The sequence below is a fragment of the Acomys russatus genome, chromosome 1 (assembly GCF_903995435.1).
Source record: "Acomys russatus chromosome 1, mAcoRus1.1, whole genome shotgun sequence".
Lineage (NCBI taxonomy): Eukaryota > Metazoa > Chordata > Mammalia > Rodentia > Muridae > Acomys > Acomys russatus.
Window position 1 is genome coordinate 108,534,743 of NC_067137.1, and position 20,894 is coordinate 108,555,636.

Genomic DNA, 20,894 nt, shown 5'->3' on the forward strand with positions numbered 1-20,894 from the left:
CTTTCTGTACTTCTAATAGGCTAGATCTATTCAAAGTACACTTTTAATGGGAGAGAACCGTGGTAATTTCAATGAAGCAATTTTATAAGTGGTTCTAAAATGGAATGTGTTTTAGCTATTTGCAGTAGGAGGCAGGACATACTTTATTGGACATTGGAGTTGGTTAAAGCCCTCTCTGCACATCAAGTATTGTTGAGAAGTTCCAAGGTGTGTTTGGAAAGTCAGTGATAAATCTACAATGGATTTTTTTTTTTTTTACTTAAAAAAAAAAAAAAACGGCAGATATATTTGATGAACATTTCATTTGTTTTCTCATCTGCCGGGTTTAAAAGAACCTCCTCTGCCCGCCTGTTTGGAAATGGCAGAGTATAAAAGCAAAGTAGGCAGGAATGGGTTTGTCACTCACTGTCTTGCCAGATGTCCTGCCTGGACAAAGACCTAGTGATGTTTCGCATGCCTGCCTATGGTTGTAAAACAGCCCCAGATTCTTTCTGTGGTCTTTTCTAGTATTTCAAATCTGTGCAGATATTATTCTCACTGACTAATTAAGTAATACCTTTTCTTTTCCGAGAGTGACCTGTTTATATGTCTCTTTTCCCAGAGAAAAGAAGCCCATGCGGAGAATGTACCTAACTTGAGTTGTGGTAGTGTAGGCCTCTGATCCCAGCTATTCTGGAGAAGGAAGCAGGAGGATCACAAATTCAAGGCCAACCTGGCCTGCAGAGTGAGATCCAGGCCAGCCTGGGCAACTTCATGAGACCATTTAAGAAAAGCAAAAAGAGTGTGTGTGTGTGTGTGTGTGTGTGTGTGTGTGTGTGTGTGTGTGTGTTGGGGAGGGGGAGAGTAATAGCTCAGTGGTAGGGCCCTTGCATAGCCATATGAGTCTCAAGGTCTAATCCCAGTACCAAGACACAACCACACACAGAGAGATGACGACATACCTAATGTAAGCATAGGTGCTTTTTTTCAGTGAAGTATCCCTTAAGATGAAATAACGGAAGCAGTTGTTTTTCTTTTACCTTTTCACTATTTATAGCAATTTTCTTCTTAATGAAGATGCCTTAAATTATATTTCATTATTTTTGTTTGTTTGTTTGTTTTTTCCCTTCTTTGAAAGCTGGGGGCTCTCTTCCCTATAGCATCCAGACAGCTGAAAAACAGACGTGGCTGCACTCCTACTTCCAGTAAGTAATTGGTCCTTGATGCCTGCTCTTACTTCGTTAGGAACAAGAATGTTACGTCAGCCTGTTCTTTTTAAAAAAAAAAAGCACCTTATATAATACAGCTATATTCTTTCATCTGCATATGTTAGTGATAGAAATAATTTAAAACGAGGTTTTGAAAAAGTTTTGGAATAGGTTTTTAATACCAGAGTAAAATTTATCTCTGTGGCGTTTCTATTTAAATACTGGCAGGCAAAGAAAAAGCTAAGTAAGAGATGGTGTTGGGCAGTTTATGGTTTACATAAGCCGCACTTAGTTCACTTTGCTGACGCATGGATCATAACCATTCTGACAATGGTAGGTAGGGCCCACCTACTTCCTGTAGTGGATGCCTCATGCCTCTGTTGCCAGGAGAAAGACGGTGTTTGGTGTGCCAGCAGAGCTCAGTAGGTGAGGATGGACAAGAAAAGAAAGGCTTGTCCTTTTCCTCTTCCAGCTGCAGCACTTGCTTGTGCCGAATGTTGTAGACCAACCCTGGTGTCTTACTCACTTCAGAGGGGGCTTATCAGCCGTGCAGCCAGAAATGAGGGTAGGAGTCTATTTGCTGAAATTCCTATTGGCCTGTGGCATGTCCGTCATGTTTTCTCCCACAGGGCACATTATGTTGAGCTCCTGTTAGTTTGAGATTCCTAGGTCCACTTAGATGAAGAAAATGGTGACAAACTGCCTGTCAGCTTGAGGGATCATCCTCTTCCAAGACAGAATCACTGCCTCATGACAGAGGCCATTATGCCTTGGAACCTTAGTCCTAAAATGTTGGGAGCCTAGAAGCAACACTCAAGGTCAAAACTAAAGCATTTGTGAATTCTCCTCCTGCCTTCTTAGCACTCACCTGTGATGCGCTGTATTTCACTCACTCTGTTTCACTGGAGAAGCTTCTTACACATTCAATACTGTGTAAGCTTCCTGCTTCCACGAGCTCACAGCCCAGCCATAGACCTGTGTACATGTGCAGAAAACACAAAAGAAACCAGTGTGGTGCACGTGTGCACGCATGTGTGTATAGTGTGTGAAAGGACAAGAAGCCCTATGTCCACAGGGTGTGATGCTTCTGTGGCTAGTGCTGAGTTCCCTTTTTTGACATCCAGACTTTTCAGAATGACTATGTTCTTCTGTTGTCTGAACTGACAGTGACAGACTGCTCCTGCTGTCCTTTCAGATAGGCCATTGCCTTTCATGCAGTTCCCTAGCATAATACCTTAGTCTGCCTTGAATTATTTTCTAACTTGTGGTTTGTGTCTGTCCTGTCACTAGCAAGTGGTCAGCAGAGACATCCGGCCGAAGCAATGCCATGCCACATATTAAGACGTACATGAGGCCCTCTCCAAACTTCAGTAAACTGGCTTGGTTCCTCGTCACAAGGTAAAGGGACCTCATATGTCTCATGGGAGGTCTTGTAACAACTGCACTGAAGTGGAGTGGAGTCCTGAAAAGTGTTCTGTGATATGTGCCATTTGTTTCAGCCTGCTCTTGACACTGAGCCTTAAAGGAGGCCTGAGACTGGTGTCTCATTGACTGTGTGGTCGTTGCCAGAGTTTTCTCCTCTATCTAGATATATATAAAATTTGCATAAACTTTAGATTTGCTTTTTTTCCTATACTGTGGTAGTACTAACAGTGACTAAGCAAACTGAAATTTTGGGTAAATACAAAAGAAACATAAAATGTTAAAATTGACACCTTTTTTCTTTTATTAGTGTCTCTTTAGATAAAACTTGAGCAATCAAACCTCTTATGTTCTCTTTTTAAAAACATCTTTATTATTATAAGTTCATATACCACAAAATCTGTGCATTAAAGGCTACAATTTAACAATTTAAACATCCTCGCAGAATTGTACAACCATCACCATAATCTAATTTTAGAATATTTTAATCGCCCCTATAAGGAACTCCATACCCACTGATATTTTGCTTTCTGTCTCTCTCTGGTGTCTCTCTCTGGTGTCTGTCTGTCTGTCTCTCTCTCTCTCTCTCTCTCTCTCTCTCTCTCTCTCTCTCTCTCTCTCTCTCTCTCTCTCTCTCTCAGAATAAATTGCTTTGCCCTTTGGAAAATATAGCTGTGACTAGAACTCGCTATAGTCAGAACCCCACCACTGGGCATCTCTTTGTTATTTAGTAACTTAATTGATGTCAATCACAACTAATTAAAATATCACAGAGTGGGATTAGTGCTTTGAGAATGAAACGGTACCCAAGAACACACTGCTAAACAGAAGAACTGTATCACTTTTTGTGGCTAACATTTGTGCCTGGTTCAGGTAAGAAACACTGACCCAAAGAGATGGTTTTTAAACATGATGACAGAGGGCATGCTAAAGGCTTTCGCAGCCTCAGGGCATAATGGAAAAACATACTTTTGAGTTCTAAATTTAAGCATTCAGGATGTGTTTCTGTCATATAGCAGTTATATGAACTTGGGGGATTTATTTAATCTGTGTTTGTTTCCTAATCTATAAAAAGGAAAAGGTATTGGCTACATCTGGGGCTGCTGTGAACGCTAAGAGAGGTGACAGACTGGGGACCTGGAATGGAACAGGTCCTCAATGTGGTGGCAGTGACTGTGCATGCTGGGAGTGGCCGTACACCGTGAACAGACACTCGTGCAGGCAAAATACTCATGTGCGTTGATTCTGTTCATTAAAGAATGTCTGCTCTCCCTCCTAGCATTGACCATCGTTGAGCAGCTTTCTGCCTTCGTAATGGTCTCCTCACCTTTGACAACCAACCTACACTTGTGCAGAGGCCAAGCTATCCTCCTCTTTACAGCTTCACATTATTCAGCCTGTATTTCTTTTCTGTATTTATTTTATTGAAACAAGGTCTCATAATATACTTCACACTGGCCTCAAATTCTTGGTGATCCTTCTGCTTCATCCTCCCAAGTGCTGCGATTACAGACATGAGCCGTCTGTCTGTCTGTCTGTCTGTGTGTCTATGTGTACACATATATCACACAAGGTCTCATTGTGTAGCCCTTGCTGCCCTGGAACTGGCTATGTAAAACTGGCCTCAGAGCTCAGAGATAACTACCTACCTCTCTCTTCTGAGTGCTGGGATTAAAGGTGTGTACCAACACTCTCAACTTGTATTCCAGTATGTGATAAGACACAGACTACAACGTTTCTTCATTCAGGAAGTCTAGTGAGCCTACCTATAGGATCTATTTGAGTTGTTGTGAATGATAATTAAATAGAATATGTTCCCTATTGTTCACAGGGGCACTAAGAAATGCCCTGTTTTTTCAATATCTTCACTACCTACTTGTTGAGAGGATGAAGTGCCCATCAGGACCTCATAATCATCAGATAATTATTCTCTCCGTTTTCAGGCACTATCTGGAAGGAAGAAACAAAGTATTCTACTATGAGTTTTCATTTAAGGTGTAATAGGGTAAGCAAGAGAGGGAGGCACGGGGCGGGGGGAGAGACAGAGAGAGAGAGAGAGAGAGAGAGAGAGAGAGGCACAGAGAGAGAGAGAGAAAGAATCTGATCAGGCCTACAGCAAGTGAGGAGATGTGTTTGGGGCATGTCTGAAGGGGTCAGAGAAAGTGGCCATGGGAGGCGAAGTTTAAGCTGACGGTGATTGGGGTGAGTGCACCAGCCCTACGAAGGAAGAGCATAGCGGCCAAAGGGAACAGCTCCAAAGGCTGTCAAGCTGGAGAAAGTGTGGGATGGTGAGCTGTCTCTGTGCTGATACACAGAGCTGAGCCAGACAACAGGAGGTCCTGAAGTGCAGTGACATCATCTGATAAGTATGTTGAAAGCTAGGTCAGGCTGCTGAATGGAGAGTGGGTGGTTAGGAGAGTGGATGTGGGCAGCTGAGTCAGGCCGCTACAGAGTCTGACAGAAGCAAGCCAGCGGGGGTGGGGGGGCGGGGTGAGAGGACTCTGTGTAGAGCACACTTCAAAATCTCCTTCAAGGAAATAGGTCAACGTGGTGGGATACACACAGGTCTAGAGCTAAGCAGAACCAAGATCTGCCTAGACAACTCGGTGCATAGTAGGTTAGAAGCGAAGTCTCAGAGATGACTCCTCAGCCAGGAAGGACTGCGCCGTTGACATTATAGACACTTCAGAAATGAGGAGATGGCTACAGGAGGATGGCATATTTGATTGCAGGGCTAGCTCGCTGGTATAGCCCATGCATGGCATATATGAGGCACAAGTAAAAGTAAACCTGATTGCATCCTTACTGTAGTGAGGCCTTCAGGGGCATTGTTTACCCTCCACAGAGGTGTTGAGGTTTGGTGGTGGTGGTAATTTTTGGTGCCGACGTTTCAGTTTGGTTTGCTTTGGTTTGGTTCTCTGTTGTGCTCATCATTGATACCATAAGGCTTTGTGACTTTTCTGGGAGCGAGTAGAGCAGGCTGGTGCCTGATGCCGAGGAGCATCCAGGAAGAGGACTTCTCATAGCCTGGCTCAGTGACATGTACTTGTAAGCTCAGTCCTTCAGGGCCTAAGGCAGCAGGATCACCATGAGGTCAAGACTAGCCTAGCTATAAGGCAAGACCCTGTCTCAAAAAAGCCAAAGGAGGTGAGGTTTTCTATATGTTCTGTTGCCAACCAAGCCACCTGTCCTGGTTGAGGAGCCACTGGCTGTGTGCAATAACCTTCCTTCTACATTAAAAAGGATTGGTTAACCATTCACTCCGATCACCGTTCTCAGCCAGTTCTCCAGTTTATCTGTCAATTTACTGCTAAGTACTGGGAATACAATAATAAACAACCATTGACCTGATTCTAGTAGAGGGAGTTACATAAAAAGCAGACAAGTTTATTCACACAGTCAAATGGGGATAAGTGCGATGGAGAAAAATGAGGTAGAATGGTAATTTGGGTACACTGACCTTTATTTGAAGTCTCAAGACAGATGAAGTTCAGGAAGCTGCATGACACATGTGCAGTCCATTTACTTCCCTGATGGTGTCTGGACCAGTGTCCATAGTAATTGTCTTAGAAGTGTGTTGACTCTGTTTTTTAACAATTAAACTTTATTATACAACCCAACTAGCTTACACAAGAAGGAAAAAGGTTAAAGGGACAAAAGAGTGAACCTTCCAGTATCCGTTCCACAGGACGGGTCCTTAGGTGTCTCTCTGGCCCGCATGCTGGTCCAGCCTGTCTGCTGCTCCCCATGCGCTCCAGCCTAGGCTGACTTTGTTGTTCTCTCTTCCCCAACTGCCTGAGTCACGTGGGAAGGACCATCTCCTTCTCCCGGTGAGGGTCCATTAGAAAGACAATAGTCCAGGTGGGGTTCCCAGGTCTGCTTCCTGAATTCCAGACCCAGACTCAGTCTGTCACAAGGTATTCATGGGGCGCCCCAAGGATAAAGCCCGCCAAGACTGCTCCCACCTGTGACAAGGCTTAATCTTTCCCACAGAAGTGGCAACGTTTGCTGCTCTGTGAGTAAGAAGATCAAGTTTTGCTGTCAGATTAAACGAATTAGGTGAAAGCTTTTCATACAAGTTGACATAAGTTGTTTGTAAATTTGTGGTGGTATGTAGTCCTTACGGTCAGCCAGTAAGCACAGAGCAGAAAAACAAGGTACACAGAAGGCAAAGCAGTGGGCCTGCGTCACCCACTGTGGATAGGATGGTGTGGGCCTAGGTAGATGCTGCCTCATGGGAGGTCAAGGAAGGCCTTCTTGATACAGCAATCTTCAAACTGAGAACTGAAGGTGAGATAGCTTCCCTGAGTGTGGATAGCTGAAGGAGAGCAGGGCAGGAGTGGGTACAGCAACAGGCTGTGGCATTTGAGAGGCAGCAGTGAGTGTCATTGAGTCAGTGAAGGGGGCGGGGGGCAGGGGGGAGGCAAAGAGCCGGCAGTTTATGACCAGCCCTTTTCCATGTTAGGAGCAGAATTGCCTGGGAAATCTCCTGAAGTTTCTGAGGCTTTCACAGGACTGTGAGAAACAGTTATGCATCAGGGGATTATATTATTTGAATTGGCTGGAATTCATATGTGCTTTGAGAACAAGGCTTATACAGGGCTGAGGAGATGGCTCAGTGGCTAACACAATGTACAGCTCTTGGCAGAGAACCCATGATCGATTCTCAGCACCCATGTTGGGTGGCTCACAACCACCTGTAACTCCAGCTCCATGGACCAAATGTCCTCTTCTGGACTCTGGGCCCCTGTACTCATGTGCACATAACCCCCCTCCCACTTGCCCCCACCACACACAATTAAAATTAAAACTTCTCCTTTTAAGAAAAAAAAAAAAGCACTTCATCCATGGGAGTTTTAAGAATAAGATAGGGTTTTGTTATGCTCAACTTGAGCTTATGTAAAAATAGTGTTTCTCAACAGAGCACTATTGGTATTTACTCAAAGTATTCATTGAAGTGTGTAGAATTGATTTTAAAAAGAGATGGTCTTATAAAAGATTAACAGGATCTCAAAAGATCTGAGTTTTTAATCTACAAAAATCTATCATCTTAAACGTGTGCTTTGCTGTGGTATTCACTGCCCACATCTTATGAACTGAGATTTCCCAACCAACTGTAGGTGAGGGCATTCTTTACTACGGTTTTAAACTCAAGCCACATGTTCCCATCCCATATATATATATATATATATATATATATATATATAACTTTATGTGTGTGGGTGTTTGCCTGAATGTAAATTTGTGTACCACATGCATGCAGTACCTTTGGAGGCCAGATGAGGGCACTGGATTTCCCAGAACTGGAATTAGAGGGCTGTGAGCAGCCAGGTGAGTGCTAGGTCTAACCTGGGTTCTCTGGAAGAGCACCAGCCCTTTTTGCTGCTAAGCCATCTCTCCAGTCCCATTTTTTTAAGACTCATTGAGATGGGGTCTTACTAAATTATCTAAGCTAGATTTGAATTTGCAGTCTTCTTGTCTCAGCCTCATAAATAGCTAGGATTAAAGGAATGCACCACCATGCCTAGATTCAACATGGCCTCCTTATGCAATCATGATAAACACAGATGTATAAGATTGCTGTCATTTATACAGTATATTTCTTTTTTTTTCAGTACAAGGATAAAAGTACAGTATAGTAAATACATATACCAGAAACATGTCACTTGTTACTGTTGTTGGTTATTGTCTACAGTGTAGCATTATATGTACTAGAAACTTTATATGGCTGGCAATGTGTTGGGTTCATTTATATCAACCTTATCATGACTATAACTAGACAATAGGGATTGGGGGCTCTGGGATGTTATGGGCCACCATCATACATGGTTCTGTGTTTACTGAAATGTCATTGTGCAGTGTATCACTGGATTTGAGTAAGAACCCTTTAAAAGCTATTTCCCCTTTTCAGGTTGGCAATTGAAGTACACAATTAAAAAACAAAACAACAACAACAAAAAAAGGTATAGGCAGATTGCCCGCCATTCCTAATCCTGCCCCCTACCCACTATACCTTTCAACTTGTAACCATGACCATTAGTTCCCTGGGTGTTTAGTAGGTTCAACCAGAATATCTTGTTCAAGCCCAGTTCAAGCTCAGAATGTGTTGTTATCTGACCACTGAGACAAAAATCCAAAGATTATAGAGTCCCAACTTGGATTGACATTTACTAGCCTTGCCTTTTACATTTTGGGAAAACCCATTCATAATATAGACCTTTTATGTGATTTAATAGGATGTACTGAAGATAATGATAGAAAATATATGAGGAGGTTGCCCATTAAGCCATATAATGTATTTAATATTAGTTGGTCAGGCCTCTTTAGATTCATGAAATCAGTGTTTAAAACCTTTATCTGGTTCACATATAGGATACATTAACATACAGTATGTAACTTAAAGACTTGTCTGTGGGGGCTAAAGAGCTCAACGGCAGAGTGCTTGCCGCTCCTGTAAAAGACGAGAGTTCAGGTCTCAGCACCTGACTAGATTGATCACAATTGCCAGTAAATCCAGTTCGGGAGATCCAATACCTTCTTCTGGCCTCCACGGGTTTCTGCATGTGTGTAACATACACACAAGCATGTATGTATGCACACACACACATATACACACACAAATAAATCATTTTTTAAAGACTTTTCTATAGACTACAGTTTAAAAAAAATAACCTCAATGTCAGGCTTATTTAATAATTGATGAGAATTATCCAACTTCAAGACAAGCATTTTCCGTGTGCCTATAATCCCAGCACTCAGGAGGCAGAGGTAGGCAGATCTCTTGCGTTCATGTTCAGCCTGGTCTTCAGAACTAGTTCCAGGGCATCCAGAGCTACACAGAGAAACCCTGTTTCCAAAACAAACAAACACAGGTGCTTTCAACCAGATACCTGTATTTCAGAAACTTACAACTAGCAAGCTAACTACTTTGACATTAGGTTGACTATTTCCTTTATTGTCTCCCCGTCTGCTTCTGTGGCAAATTCTTTATGATTTTAATAAGATTTCCTTTCCATCTGTTTTGATCCTACCATGAAATCATACCTTGTTTGATGAGCGTCCTGTTGTTACGGAAATTACCAGTACATGACGACAAATACAGCCGTCAGATTTTTATTGCAGCATCAAGTAAGCAAGAAGCTGAGCTTTAGGAAGGATCCTTGACTAAGAAGATTGGGCCCTGGTGTAGTTGGCAAACCCGTTGAGAACAATTATGGAAGCTATGCATTGTGGGAGGCAAGAAATCAGGTGGTTACTAACGCTAGCTGGAGCACTATTGTGGTTGCCTAGCAACTGACAGGGCACTGTTTGATAGAGATTGAGCAGGAATGTTGGTGCCGCCACTCAGAGAAAAATGAGACAAGTGCTTGACTACAAAACTGCTGTTGGCTTTTTGGAGAAACATAAAAGACATTCTCCTTCTGTGTGTTGCGCTGTCACCCTGCAGTCCTCCCTGCTGTCTGCTCCTTGGAGTGTGACAGTGGGGGTTTCCCCCTTCTTTTGTCTGTGGCTTTTGGAGGAAATCAAATTGGGCCACACAAAAGAATACTTGGACATGTTATTGAGTAGACTTGGTCGCCTGGTGCCCCCAAGAAAACCAGGATTGTCTGGTGTGCCTTGTGTGCTTTGTTACAGACGATGTTCTCAGCCCTACAGTCTGCAAACGATTTCTTTTGTACTTTAGAGATGATTCAAGGCCACTGGCCACCTTCACTTCCTTGCATTCTGCTACAAGCTGAGCAAAGACGGCATTCCTTTGTTCGTGTCCATGTGAGCCAGACTCCAGAAACACTATCCGTGGTGGGAAAATGTTTGAGCCCATCTCCTAGAGCCCTTTATGTGCTGCCCCTCCTAGTCGTGAGGCATCCCTGTGGCTTGAGATGATGAGATAATGTGTGTAGTCCCCACCAAGGACTGGCCTCCAGAAAAACCCACGCGTATTAGCTGTGCCTTGCATAGCACTTATTATAAGCTGAATATGCCCCCCTCCCCTCTTGTAATACTAAGCATACAGAACTTAAATACTGTGTGCCGGGTGACCCGGTGTGAAATATGGGGAAACCTGAAATTCAGACCCAGATAATCCATCATAAATATTTTGTGCCTAAGCTTTGGTTATGGTTGATACATAAGACAGGTGTGGGCCCTGCACCCAGGAACTTGGGGTTTAGTGAGAGTCATCGCCTTGGCCTCTGCTTCCAGAAGGACATTGCTGACTGATGCACTGGGAAGAGCTCAGCTCATAGACTCCCAGCAGCCCTTGCTTGGTGAAGCAGGAGCAGCCCAGTTGCCCTTCTCTCTACTGTTCTGCCGCTTCTGGGCCAGGCCTCACTGACATTGATATCTCTCTCTCTCTCTCTCTCTCTCTCTCTCTCTCTCTCTCTCTCTCTCTCTCTCTTTCTCTCTCTTTCTCTCTCTCCCTCCCTCCCTCCCTCCCTCCCCCCCCCCTTCTCTCTCTCCTCTCTCTCCAGGCCCACTACCCAGTGTGCCCTGGCTTCCTGCCCAGCTTGATTTTCATTTCTGGCCCAGCCAGACACAGTCCTGTGCCTAAGCTACTCAAGAGGCTGAAAGGGGATTACTGCAGGTTCAAGGCCAATCTAGGCAATTTAGTGAAACCCTGTCTCAAAATGAAAAAGGAAAAAAAAGGAACCCCACCCCCACCCCCTCCAAAAAAAAAAAAAAAGAAAGAAAGAAAAGAAAAGAAGTCTGGGGATGTTGCCTGGCACCTTATATATATATATGAGGCCCTAGGCTAATTCTTCAGTGCCACCAATACCAACCTAAACAGTTTCTGCCATGGCTATAGCTAAGCCAGTCAGATGGCAGTGTAGTCATTGGGCCTGCAGTGAAATAGCACATCAGAATAGTGAGTTCTCAGAGCAGCAAAACTAACTCCTTCATAACTAGGGTGGGGGGGGGGGGAGAACAGACACTAGAGCCCCAGAATCTCCCTCAGGGCCCTGCATCCAGTGACTGAAATCCTCATGCAAGGCCACTTCCCACATCTTTAGCACCTGGACATTTGAGGCACACTTAACCAAATCCTGCCTCATATCAAATCCTTTCCTGAAGCCTCATGCAGTTTTTCCCCATGGCAGTGATCTCTGTCTCCCCTACCCATCCTCCCTGCTGCTGCTGTCAGTCAGTACCCCCATGGATGCCCCTAACTGCTACAGCATAAGCACACACCCTGAACCCCTCCCCCACAGCCTGTTCCAGCTATCAGTAGTCGCAGATCAGCTATCAGTATCCCATCCCAAGGCCCACACGCCCAGCAGGATACCCCGAGTAGGCATGGAAAGTGTGCTTGCAAATGGCAGAAGAGATGAGTAAAAGATTGAACAATCATAGAATGCTCAGCAATGTTCGAGGAGAGAGCGAGCCAGATGACTCACGCTGTAGGTGGCGTTTGCTTTTGCATGATGTGACTGAGTTTGGTATGAACATACCAAATGGTTAGAAGCCAGGGAACTTCGATACTCAAGAAATGTCAGCTGCCAGGATGTGACTGGAAAATGGGCTTTGAGTGAGCATGCTGAAGTGTTCTAAGGGAGCTCTGGAGTTTTTGGCATCATACCCCAGTAAAGCCTGGCACTGCACAGATACCCAGGAGACAACTTCTTGAATGAATGAACAGAGGCAGGAGACTGGAAGGGCAGCAGCAGGTGAGTAAGACACCCCTCTACCCCCAGCCCTACCCCCACCCCCGGGCGGGGGGGGGGGACCTAAGAGCCCAAACAGATTGATTCTCTCTATAAGTTAATTGTCTCGAGTCTTTTGTTATTCTGATGATGTGGCTAGCAACAGGCTTCAGGGATGCTTTAGGTAGAGGAAATCATGAACCTGAAGGTCCTGAGTCATGGTGAGGGTAGAAAGGACCTTGTGCTGGCATAGGGTGTTGTGTAGAAAGGAGTGAAGAAGAAGCTAGAAAGATGTGGAACCAGCTTGAGATTTTAGGCTTTGCGGTTAGGGATCATTGAAGGTTTTCAAACAAGGGAGCCAGGTGACCACAGTCCTTTGTTAATACTACTGAGAGTCTGCTGTTCATTCTCTTGTAACTGCTGGTGGAGCACTGCCAGCTTTCTGAGCGCTGAATGGACTGGGTGTTATTACACCTGCCTGTGGGTGTGGAAACAGGTACACAGTTTAGGCTGTTCATCTTGTTGGTCAAACTGGATCTTGGCTCTGTCTTTTGTCTCCTCAACAGCCTACTCTTCTTTTTCTGAGTTCATGTGTGGATGGATAGACTAGGAGGATAGAATGTGGAGGCAGGAAGTCCTCCTGAGACACTGACACAGACTTCTAAGCATGAGGCCATCCATGACAGTGCTGGGTGGGGAAGAAGAGGAAGTCATTCATACAGACTAGATCAGAGGGCCAGAGCGGTAGCAGGCTAAGAGCAAGAAGGAAGGAGCTCATTGCCCATAAGGTGAGCACAGTTCTGTCACAGTTATAAGTGTTGTCAGGCTTTGTGAGCTGGATACAAGCTCCAAGAAGGCTGCTTCTCAAACTATCTTCACTGGATGTCAGTGGCAACCTAGTCTTCTCTAGAGCTCCAAAGATAGAAGGTGCCACTGTGGGACCTAGAAAATGAAGCCAGGGTACCAGGCTTTGTAAACTCAGGGGCATCAGATGGTGTCTGCCTATAATGTAAATTAGCCCAAAGCTGGCCAGACACTGGTCCTGTTGGTCTTCCCTGGCTGAATAAACAGCCTAGCATCAGCAGCCAGGAGAGATAGCCCCTCTGCTCTCTCTGCTAGTTTCCCTCTGTCCAACCAAGGGCGGGACTTTATCTGTGCTGTTCATACTGTGCTCCCCTGAGCCCTGTGAGTTCTGAAATCTTCTTTCCAAGGCCACAAAGAAGCCAAGCACAGGCTGCTGTTGCTTCTTCTGGAGACACTGGTCTTGCTTGTTAAAATGTTTCCTTTGAACAAAGAATTCTCCTGGCTTAAAAAAAAACATAAAGGAACTTCAAAAGTGAGGTTACAATATTTCACTACCCAGGACCCATCCTGACAAAACATCATAGCTCTGTAAAGAACAAAACATTTCCCAGTCCTTCCTCTGTACCCTGATGGCCTTTGCCTAGGGGACTTGACCCGTCCACCCTGGTAACCAATCCAGATATGCTCTCTACAGCTTGTCATATTTATAGCTTTCTCCCGCCACCAGAGGTCCACCAAAACAGTGGACCATTAAAGCAGATGACAAAACACTAAGCAGCATTTGGTTATCACATTGGTTGTGACTCATGGCATATTTAAATTCTTTGATTTGGTGCCTTTAATACCGATTCTGACTAGAATTTGAAAAGCAATTTTTTAAAGAGACCATGACATTTGTCTGGAGAGGTCAGTTGTCCTTTCATTACACTCATTTGCTTATGTACACACATGTATGTGGTCAAAGGTTAACTTAGGGGACTCTGTTCTCCCGTCTACACATGTGGGTCCTCGGGGATCAAACTCAGGTTGTCAGGCTTCTTGGTAAGTGCCTTGACCACTGGGCCATCTGCCAGCCCCACTTGTGTGGCTTTTGGTTTTGGTTTTGGCTTTTATTATTTGGTCTGTCATTTTTAGTTTGGCTGGCTGGTTGAATGAATTAAATTTAAGGCCCATGCTCGCTAGGCAAGTGCTCACTCACTGAACTATAGCGTCAGCTAGAAGGAACTTTGACCATAATTTTTTTTTTATTTTGAACTCTTGATGCTGCTATGATGGCTTCTGAAGTCCTTCCAATTGCACCCGTGGGATCAAGGATAGATGATTCCGTTTAAAGACAAGAGCAGTGTGTCTATGGAATGCCAGAGCTTCCACTTGGAGTTCACTGTGCCAGTGAGAGGCTGTGTTGGTGAGAGTGGAGAATGGTTTGCCCGGGACTGGGGAACAAGGTGGGGTCTTCAAGTAGCCTGATGAGAATCCACTTAGCAATGTGTTGAAATGTAGGCTTGCAAAAGCCCGCACCGAGTACAGTGTTCCTGCAGCACACTGCTCATACTGGTCTGTCAGGAAACACATCAGGGTGCTCTTCATTCTTCCTTTCCTTCTGGAATTTCTTTGTTACATCATGCAAGCGATAGTACCTTCAAAGCACAGTAGCTAATCTCGTAAGATTGTCCGACATGTGAAAATCTGATTTCATCTTTACCATGCTGTAATGTTGCTGGCACCCTATCCCCTTCTGTCGTAGCAACAGGGAGCTTGCATGTGTGCCCCACTTTATAACGTGGTTGTGTTTCTGCCTTGGAGATTTGTGCTGTAGTTATGGCGTTAGTGATGCTTAGACCCACCTATACCAAAACTGGATGACTAGGAAGTCCGGGAAGACCCACCCTCCAGAGCGTTCTATCACTTAATGACTCACACCAGAAGAAGTCAGAGTCACCGCCCACCGTTGGTAAGAGCAAGCATTTGTTGCGCACCATTCACGTGCTGGGGACTTGATGCGCCTTATTGCCGGACTCCTCACACCAGTGTTAGGTGACAGGTGTCGTTGTACTTACTGTTGGGAAGCTGCTGGTTGGCAGGACATCACTAGCTGGTCAGAATACACGGGATTCAGGTTCTATGCGTGCTAATTCTTGGCGGACTTTTTTCTCCAAATTTTGACTTAAAATGTTTTAGACTTTAAACTACATACAATCTGAGTCTCCTCTAACCCCGAGTCTTAACCAATTGTACCTCCTGAGCTGGGTGAATCAGCCCCTTTTCCTGAGGAAAGTACTTGTTTCTTGCCTGCCTGATGTTTCAGGATTCAGTGTTGGGAGAGATGTGGGGGCTGGAGGAGCAGCTGACAGCTTCTGAAAGAGACAGGGCTTGCAGGGGAGGAAAGGGCTCCGGCTTGTAAGGAGTAGACAGAGTGGAAGGTATCCTGGACAAAGAAAGGATGTTTGCAGATCTGGGGGTGTGGGGGTGAATAAGACCTCTTACAGTCAAGCAGGAGAACCGTGGAAGGCAATGACAGGAAATAAAATCGAAAGGCACGGATCCAGTCCTTTTTGGAGGGTCTTAGATGCCAGGCTATGACATTTGAGGCTTTGTTTGGAAGGATGTTTTCTAAGAACCACAGAAGATCAATATGAAATGAGAAACCCGAGACAGGGCAATTTGGAGCTCTCTTCTACAGTAAAGGGACCTGAATCAGGGCCCCTATTGGAACCATGTTACACGTTACATTAGAAAACTGGCTGAAACATTGCCCTATGCAGCAGCTAAGTCCATACTGGCTGAGATATTTGGGCCTGACCAAATGAGGCTGAGCAGAAGGAAATTGGCCTTAAAGATGGAGGGACAGAGAGTCAACCAGCCTTTAAATACTGAGGGAGGCCAGGCATGCTGGCACTTACCTTTAATCCCAAGAATCTCAGAAGGCAGAGGCAGGAGGATCCCTGTGAGTTCCAGGCCAGCCAGTACTACATAGTGAGACCCTGTCTTAAAAACAAAACCAAAAACTTGTAAACACTGGGGGAAATCTCTAGAATTTTCCTCTAGAGTCTCCAGGGGAATTAAAAAACCCTGCCAATACCTAGATTTTAGCCCAGTGTGACCCATTTTGAACTCCTCATCACCAGGAGCCTAAGATAGTAAGTTAGTTATTTGAAGGCACGGACCTTGTGGCCATCACTACGTGCGTCAGTCAGAGTTTCCATCTCTGTAACAAACACCTGCGAAAAACAGATCACAGGAGGAGTTCTGTGTTTTGGCTCACCATATCAGAGATGGCAGTCTCCCTGGCCCTGCTGTTTCCAGGGCTATAGGGAGACCAGACATTGTGGTAGGAACATGTGGCAGAGGCTCAACACAGGGAGGACCAGGCACAGAAAGAGACAGGGACAGGATGTCCCCAAGGACCTGCCCCTAACGACTGACTTGTTCCAGCCATGCCTCCCCTCCTGAAGTCTCTGTCACCTCTAGAATGACACCGTGAGCCCAGGAAATAACCAAAAAGGCAAGCATCATTTTAAAACAGTTTCACAGAATTAAATGCAGACATGATTAGAAATACTGAACACCACTCCTAATCAGAGCAATCCTAGTTAAAGATGTAGTCTGTGTATTAGAATGCAAAGTTGTCCTACCCAGCATTCTTAATGGCCCAAGAGAAGAGGACTATTTTGTATCTTTGAGAGATAATCTACATACGGAAAGATGAGGGAAATTTGATAATATCAGAATTTCTAAAAGAAATGCCCTGAAATAACAGCATGAATCATTTAGTGTGAGACTTTCTTTTCCCTTACAGTGAGACTATAGTTTTCCTCTTCTGTGACATTTCATTGCAGTCCATAGAGAGGAAACAGCCCAAGGGCAGTACAGAGAAGCCTAGAGCGGCAACACACACCGCCTGCGTATATTTGCAGAAGGCATGCGCCTGGGGGCGTTCAGGAACAGGTGGCAGCAATGGCTGTGGTCTGGCCTTCCCTTCTCACTCCAGCTGCTTGGTCTGATCTTCAGCATTCACTGTTAACACTGTGTGACACTAGTCTGTGCAAGTGTTGGTCCCCTGCCTCTGACACTCCCAGGGTGTGGTCGCCCAAGCCTCAGTTTGTAAGCCGGGTCTTCTCTTTGTGTAGCTGCTGCCCAGACTGTTGAGTAATTAAGATACAGAGAAACGCTTCATCAGCCAGCAGGTCCCCCATAACAGCAGTCACCCGGAGGACAAAAATGTAACAGTGAACCCAGTCTGCAGCTCTAATGATGCCCAAGCCAGTGCTGGCCATGGCAGCCACTCCCATCACCAGTGCTTAGACTATGAAAGATTCACCGAGCAAGGCGTGACCTCAAGGCCATCTTCATGGGGTCCCTTCTCTTGAGTAGCTATTTCCAGCAGATTATCATGAGCTTTCCAGTAAGCTCTCAGTGGAAACTAGGAATTTTTCCCTTTGGGGCAGCAGAGGAACTCCCCAGGTGGATGTGCAGAGGCTGACTTGGAGACTCTGGTCTGGTAAAGTGTTTGGTCTCAAAGGCCACCCCTCCCCCACACATGCCCATTCTAAAGACAGGGCCCCAAGCCTAGGAGGGTAGGAAGGGCTTGGGGAGTCACTGTTAACAGGGAACAGGGATAAACCGTCTGCTGCAGCTACAGGGTCCTTTTCTCCCGCCCTGCCTTCCTTTCTTCTCCAGGCACCTTTCATACTATTCCACATGTTCCTTATGTATTCCATACGTACCTTACATGGAGTCTCCTGGGATTTCATTTAGACTTCTTTTTTTTGTTTGTTTGTTTTTTGGTTTTCTATGAATTCTAATTAAGAAACATTACATTCAGAATTATAGCACGCATAGTGTTGATTTTTAGAAGACTGTTAACAGCTTCTTGGCCACTTCGGGGGTACATGGGGTGCAGCTCTTTACCTGAATGTATTCTTAAATAAGTGACTACTACCCACTCTAATTCACCTAGTCACAGGTCTGTTACAGGCTTCCTGACCACAAAGGCCACATCCCAACCTTGCCTTGCCAACAGAGACTAATTACAAGGGAGCCGTCCCCAAGTCTCAGGGTGAGTTGGGAAAGGGCCGGTTAAATGAGGAAACGGGCCACTCCTTGGTGAACGTTTGTAGTTTTCTTTCCCAATACATCTTCTTTTTTATTGAGGACTTCCATTTTGATCTGGTGTTCCTCCTCCGCCATCTCACACTATCTGCTGGATTTTGGCCACGTGCACCTCGTTCATCTGGATCAGCTGTAGGTAGGATGGACATCTGCTGGTGATGCTCCTCCTCGTGCATCCTTTTTAAAGCACCTTCCTGAGACGGTTTGCTCCTGTAGTTCTTATTGGCTGTTATCCTGACGGCTGAACATGAAGGTTCAGGTTGTGAGGTCCTCTCGCATACTGGAAAATAGACGAACTCTTTCTCGTCGTCGCACAGTTCTCTATTTGAAACAGCAAATGATTCTTGGGCAGCCGCATCTGGGTGGTACTCGGGCTCCTCCTCGGGTGGGCTCTGCAGAAAGTACAGCTGCTCTGGCAGCATGCTGCTGATCTTCTCCTTGCTCCAGGACGTGGGCACTCAGCAGCGGGCTCCCGTTGCGCTTCACTTTCTCCCTTCTTTCATGGGCCATAATTTTTTTTGGTCTGAGCCTTGATGTTCTCCAGCACTTCTTCAGCTGTTTAAAGTCCCGCAGCGACACGCTGGGCTGAGAGTTGTATTCGTGGGCCAACGCCTGCCAGGTGCGCTGCTTGAGGGCAATAGTTCGCGCATCGCTTTTCTTACATTCCAACACATACTTGTACTGAGAAGTATTTGGCAGGTTTAATAATTTCGTTGTTTTGCATTTTCCACTCTATTTCTCCTGGTCGTTAGCTGGCCTGTAGCGGCGGCGCCGCGGCCGCGGATCCCGAGCTGGGGCGCGGAGGCGCGAGCGCGGCGGGGCCTGGGCTGCTCTGGCGGGGCTGGGCGGCCGGTAGGGCCGCGGGCTCCAGGCACCGGGCGGCCGCGCCCCCCGTCCCCCCATTTAGACATTCTTACAGTAGACAGTATAAATTTATTCTTCAAAAGTTGATAAAAAGTTTTCATACTGTGAACCGAAGTCAAGCCTATAGCGCGCAGGTGATTATCACTGTCCATGCCCCCTTGTTGGCGCTGCCCAGGGCCAGCTTGGCAATGTTGACTCAGTGTGTTGTTCGGTTCAGGCTCCCATGTAAGTACCATGTGGAGCTTCTAAACCACACAATGTATCTCCCCCAGTTCCAGAGACTGGAATGGTAGGTAAAGAGGAGATGGGGTCTTCTTCCAAGGTTGCAGATAGCTAACTTCTCCTCATCCCTTTGCACAGTGGAGAGAAGCCAAAGGAGTTCCTGGGTCTCTTATCAAGTCACTTCTGTCTCATGTAGGTTGAACATTTGTTACTTCCTGAGATTCTCACATTGGGAGTTAGGATTTCAATGTGGGAATAGAAACAGAGTCATTAACACTTGGTAAGAGGAGTCACCCTTGACTGTCTGAACCCTATTTTTCAGAATTCCCATCCCTGTATGTTTCTGATTAGGGTGAACCCAAGAGAGATTCTTAGGGTGTTGGGAGGGTAAATGAGAGGCATTGTCATTTTTATAACACAGTCGGCTACTGTGTCACTGAGCACTAGGTCACTCTGTTGGCATGAGGTAGCAGGTGAACCCACTTACCTACTGAGGTCCTCCAAAGCTCCTTGACCCCTGGGCCTCACTATGTGTGTTTACCTAGTTCTGGGCTATGTGGTCTGCCTTCTCTGAGACACCCAGTGCTAGAGCCACACAATCTGGCCTGAGTTTCTTTGTTCGTGACTTTAATTCATGCTCACGGTTCTAGCATGTTGCTCTCATTTTACCTGCTCTGCGTAGACTCCCAGATCCCAAATCAGGCAAAGCTCACAAAGCTATCGCTCCCAGTGCTTTGTAAACCAGCTCCCACAACTACAAGAAGTCAGATTTCTAGAAAAAGTATGCACATACATATATGTTAGATGCAATCTTCTAACTCTATAGCCCTGATTGAGCATAACTGAAAGACCTATCCCTCAAAAGTTGCTCTGTTTTCACTATTACTTCATTAGTAGTTGTGGGGCTGTTTCTGATGGACAGTAACACTTGACACATCCTAAATCCTACCCTTGTCTACAGCCACACCACCCTGAATGTGCCAAATTGCATCCCTAAAAGAATGAAGTAACCTAGCCAGATGCAGTGGCACACACTGGTAATCCCAGCACTCAGGGAGGCAGAGGAAGGCAGAGCTCTGAGTTCAAGGCTAGTCTGGTCTACAAAGCGAGTTCAGAACAGCCAAGGCTACACAACAAACAAACAACAGCAGCAAAATATGAGAGGTGGAAGAGGGGGAAGAATGAATGAAATACCCTTCCCTTTCTACTATAGCAAACACAAGGAAATGGGAGAAGGTTGCTCAGTCTAGAGGGAAGCAGGAGAAAGCTGCCAGGATGAAGGAATGGCTGTTGGGTCTGAGTGGAAAAGGGTAGCTAGGATGCCTTCTGAGTCCCAGGGGCACAAGAACTTTGCATGAGCGTCAGGGTGTCACTTTGCCCTGTAGAAGACACTGGTGGCTTCTCCTGTCTGTCTATACCACCCACACCGAGAGCAGACAGCATGAGAGTTTGGAAATAGATCCCCAGCCTTCCTGGCTGCCCTGGGTGCCTGTGATTCAAAGCATTACTCATAATGTAAGAAATTATTAAAGATGACATTTCAAGGAATGTTGCTTTGTCACCCAGACAACCTACAAGTGTCTTTCAAGTCTCCCAGTGTTCAGGATAGACTTTGGAAGGCTACAGATAACTTGGCATTCTTTTA

The 20,894-nt window shown here is 45.5% G+C and overlaps 2 protein-coding genes across 5 annotated transcripts in view; one reads left to right on the forward strand and one right to left on the reverse strand.

The window, feature by feature from the left end:
- The window catches only part of Tdp1 (tyrosyl-DNA phosphodiesterase 1), a 75,589-nt gene that overhangs the window by 30,323 nt on the left and 24,372 nt on the right, over positions 1 to 20,894 (forward strand). For all 4 annotated transcript variants that reach the window (XM_051150428.1, XM_051150422.1, XM_051150419.1 and 1 more), the window contains 2 exons: positions 1,118 to 1,184; positions 2,478 to 2,585. In XM_051150428.1, the coding sequence (XP_051006385.1) occupies positions 1,118 to 1,184; positions 2,478 to 2,585 (175 nt within the window). The remainder of the gene's footprint in view (positions 1 to 1,117; positions 1,185 to 2,477; positions 2,586 to 20,894) is intronic.
- Positions 17,843 to 18,887, reverse strand: Msantd3 (Myb/SANT DNA binding domain containing 3). The gene is given in 6 exon segments (XM_051150441.1): positions 17,843 to 18,198; positions 18,200 to 18,248; positions 18,250 to 18,300; positions 18,302 to 18,603; positions 18,605 to 18,845; positions 18,847 to 18,887. Coding segments are annotated over 6 exon segments (777 nt in total). The 3' UTR covers positions 17,843 to 18,105.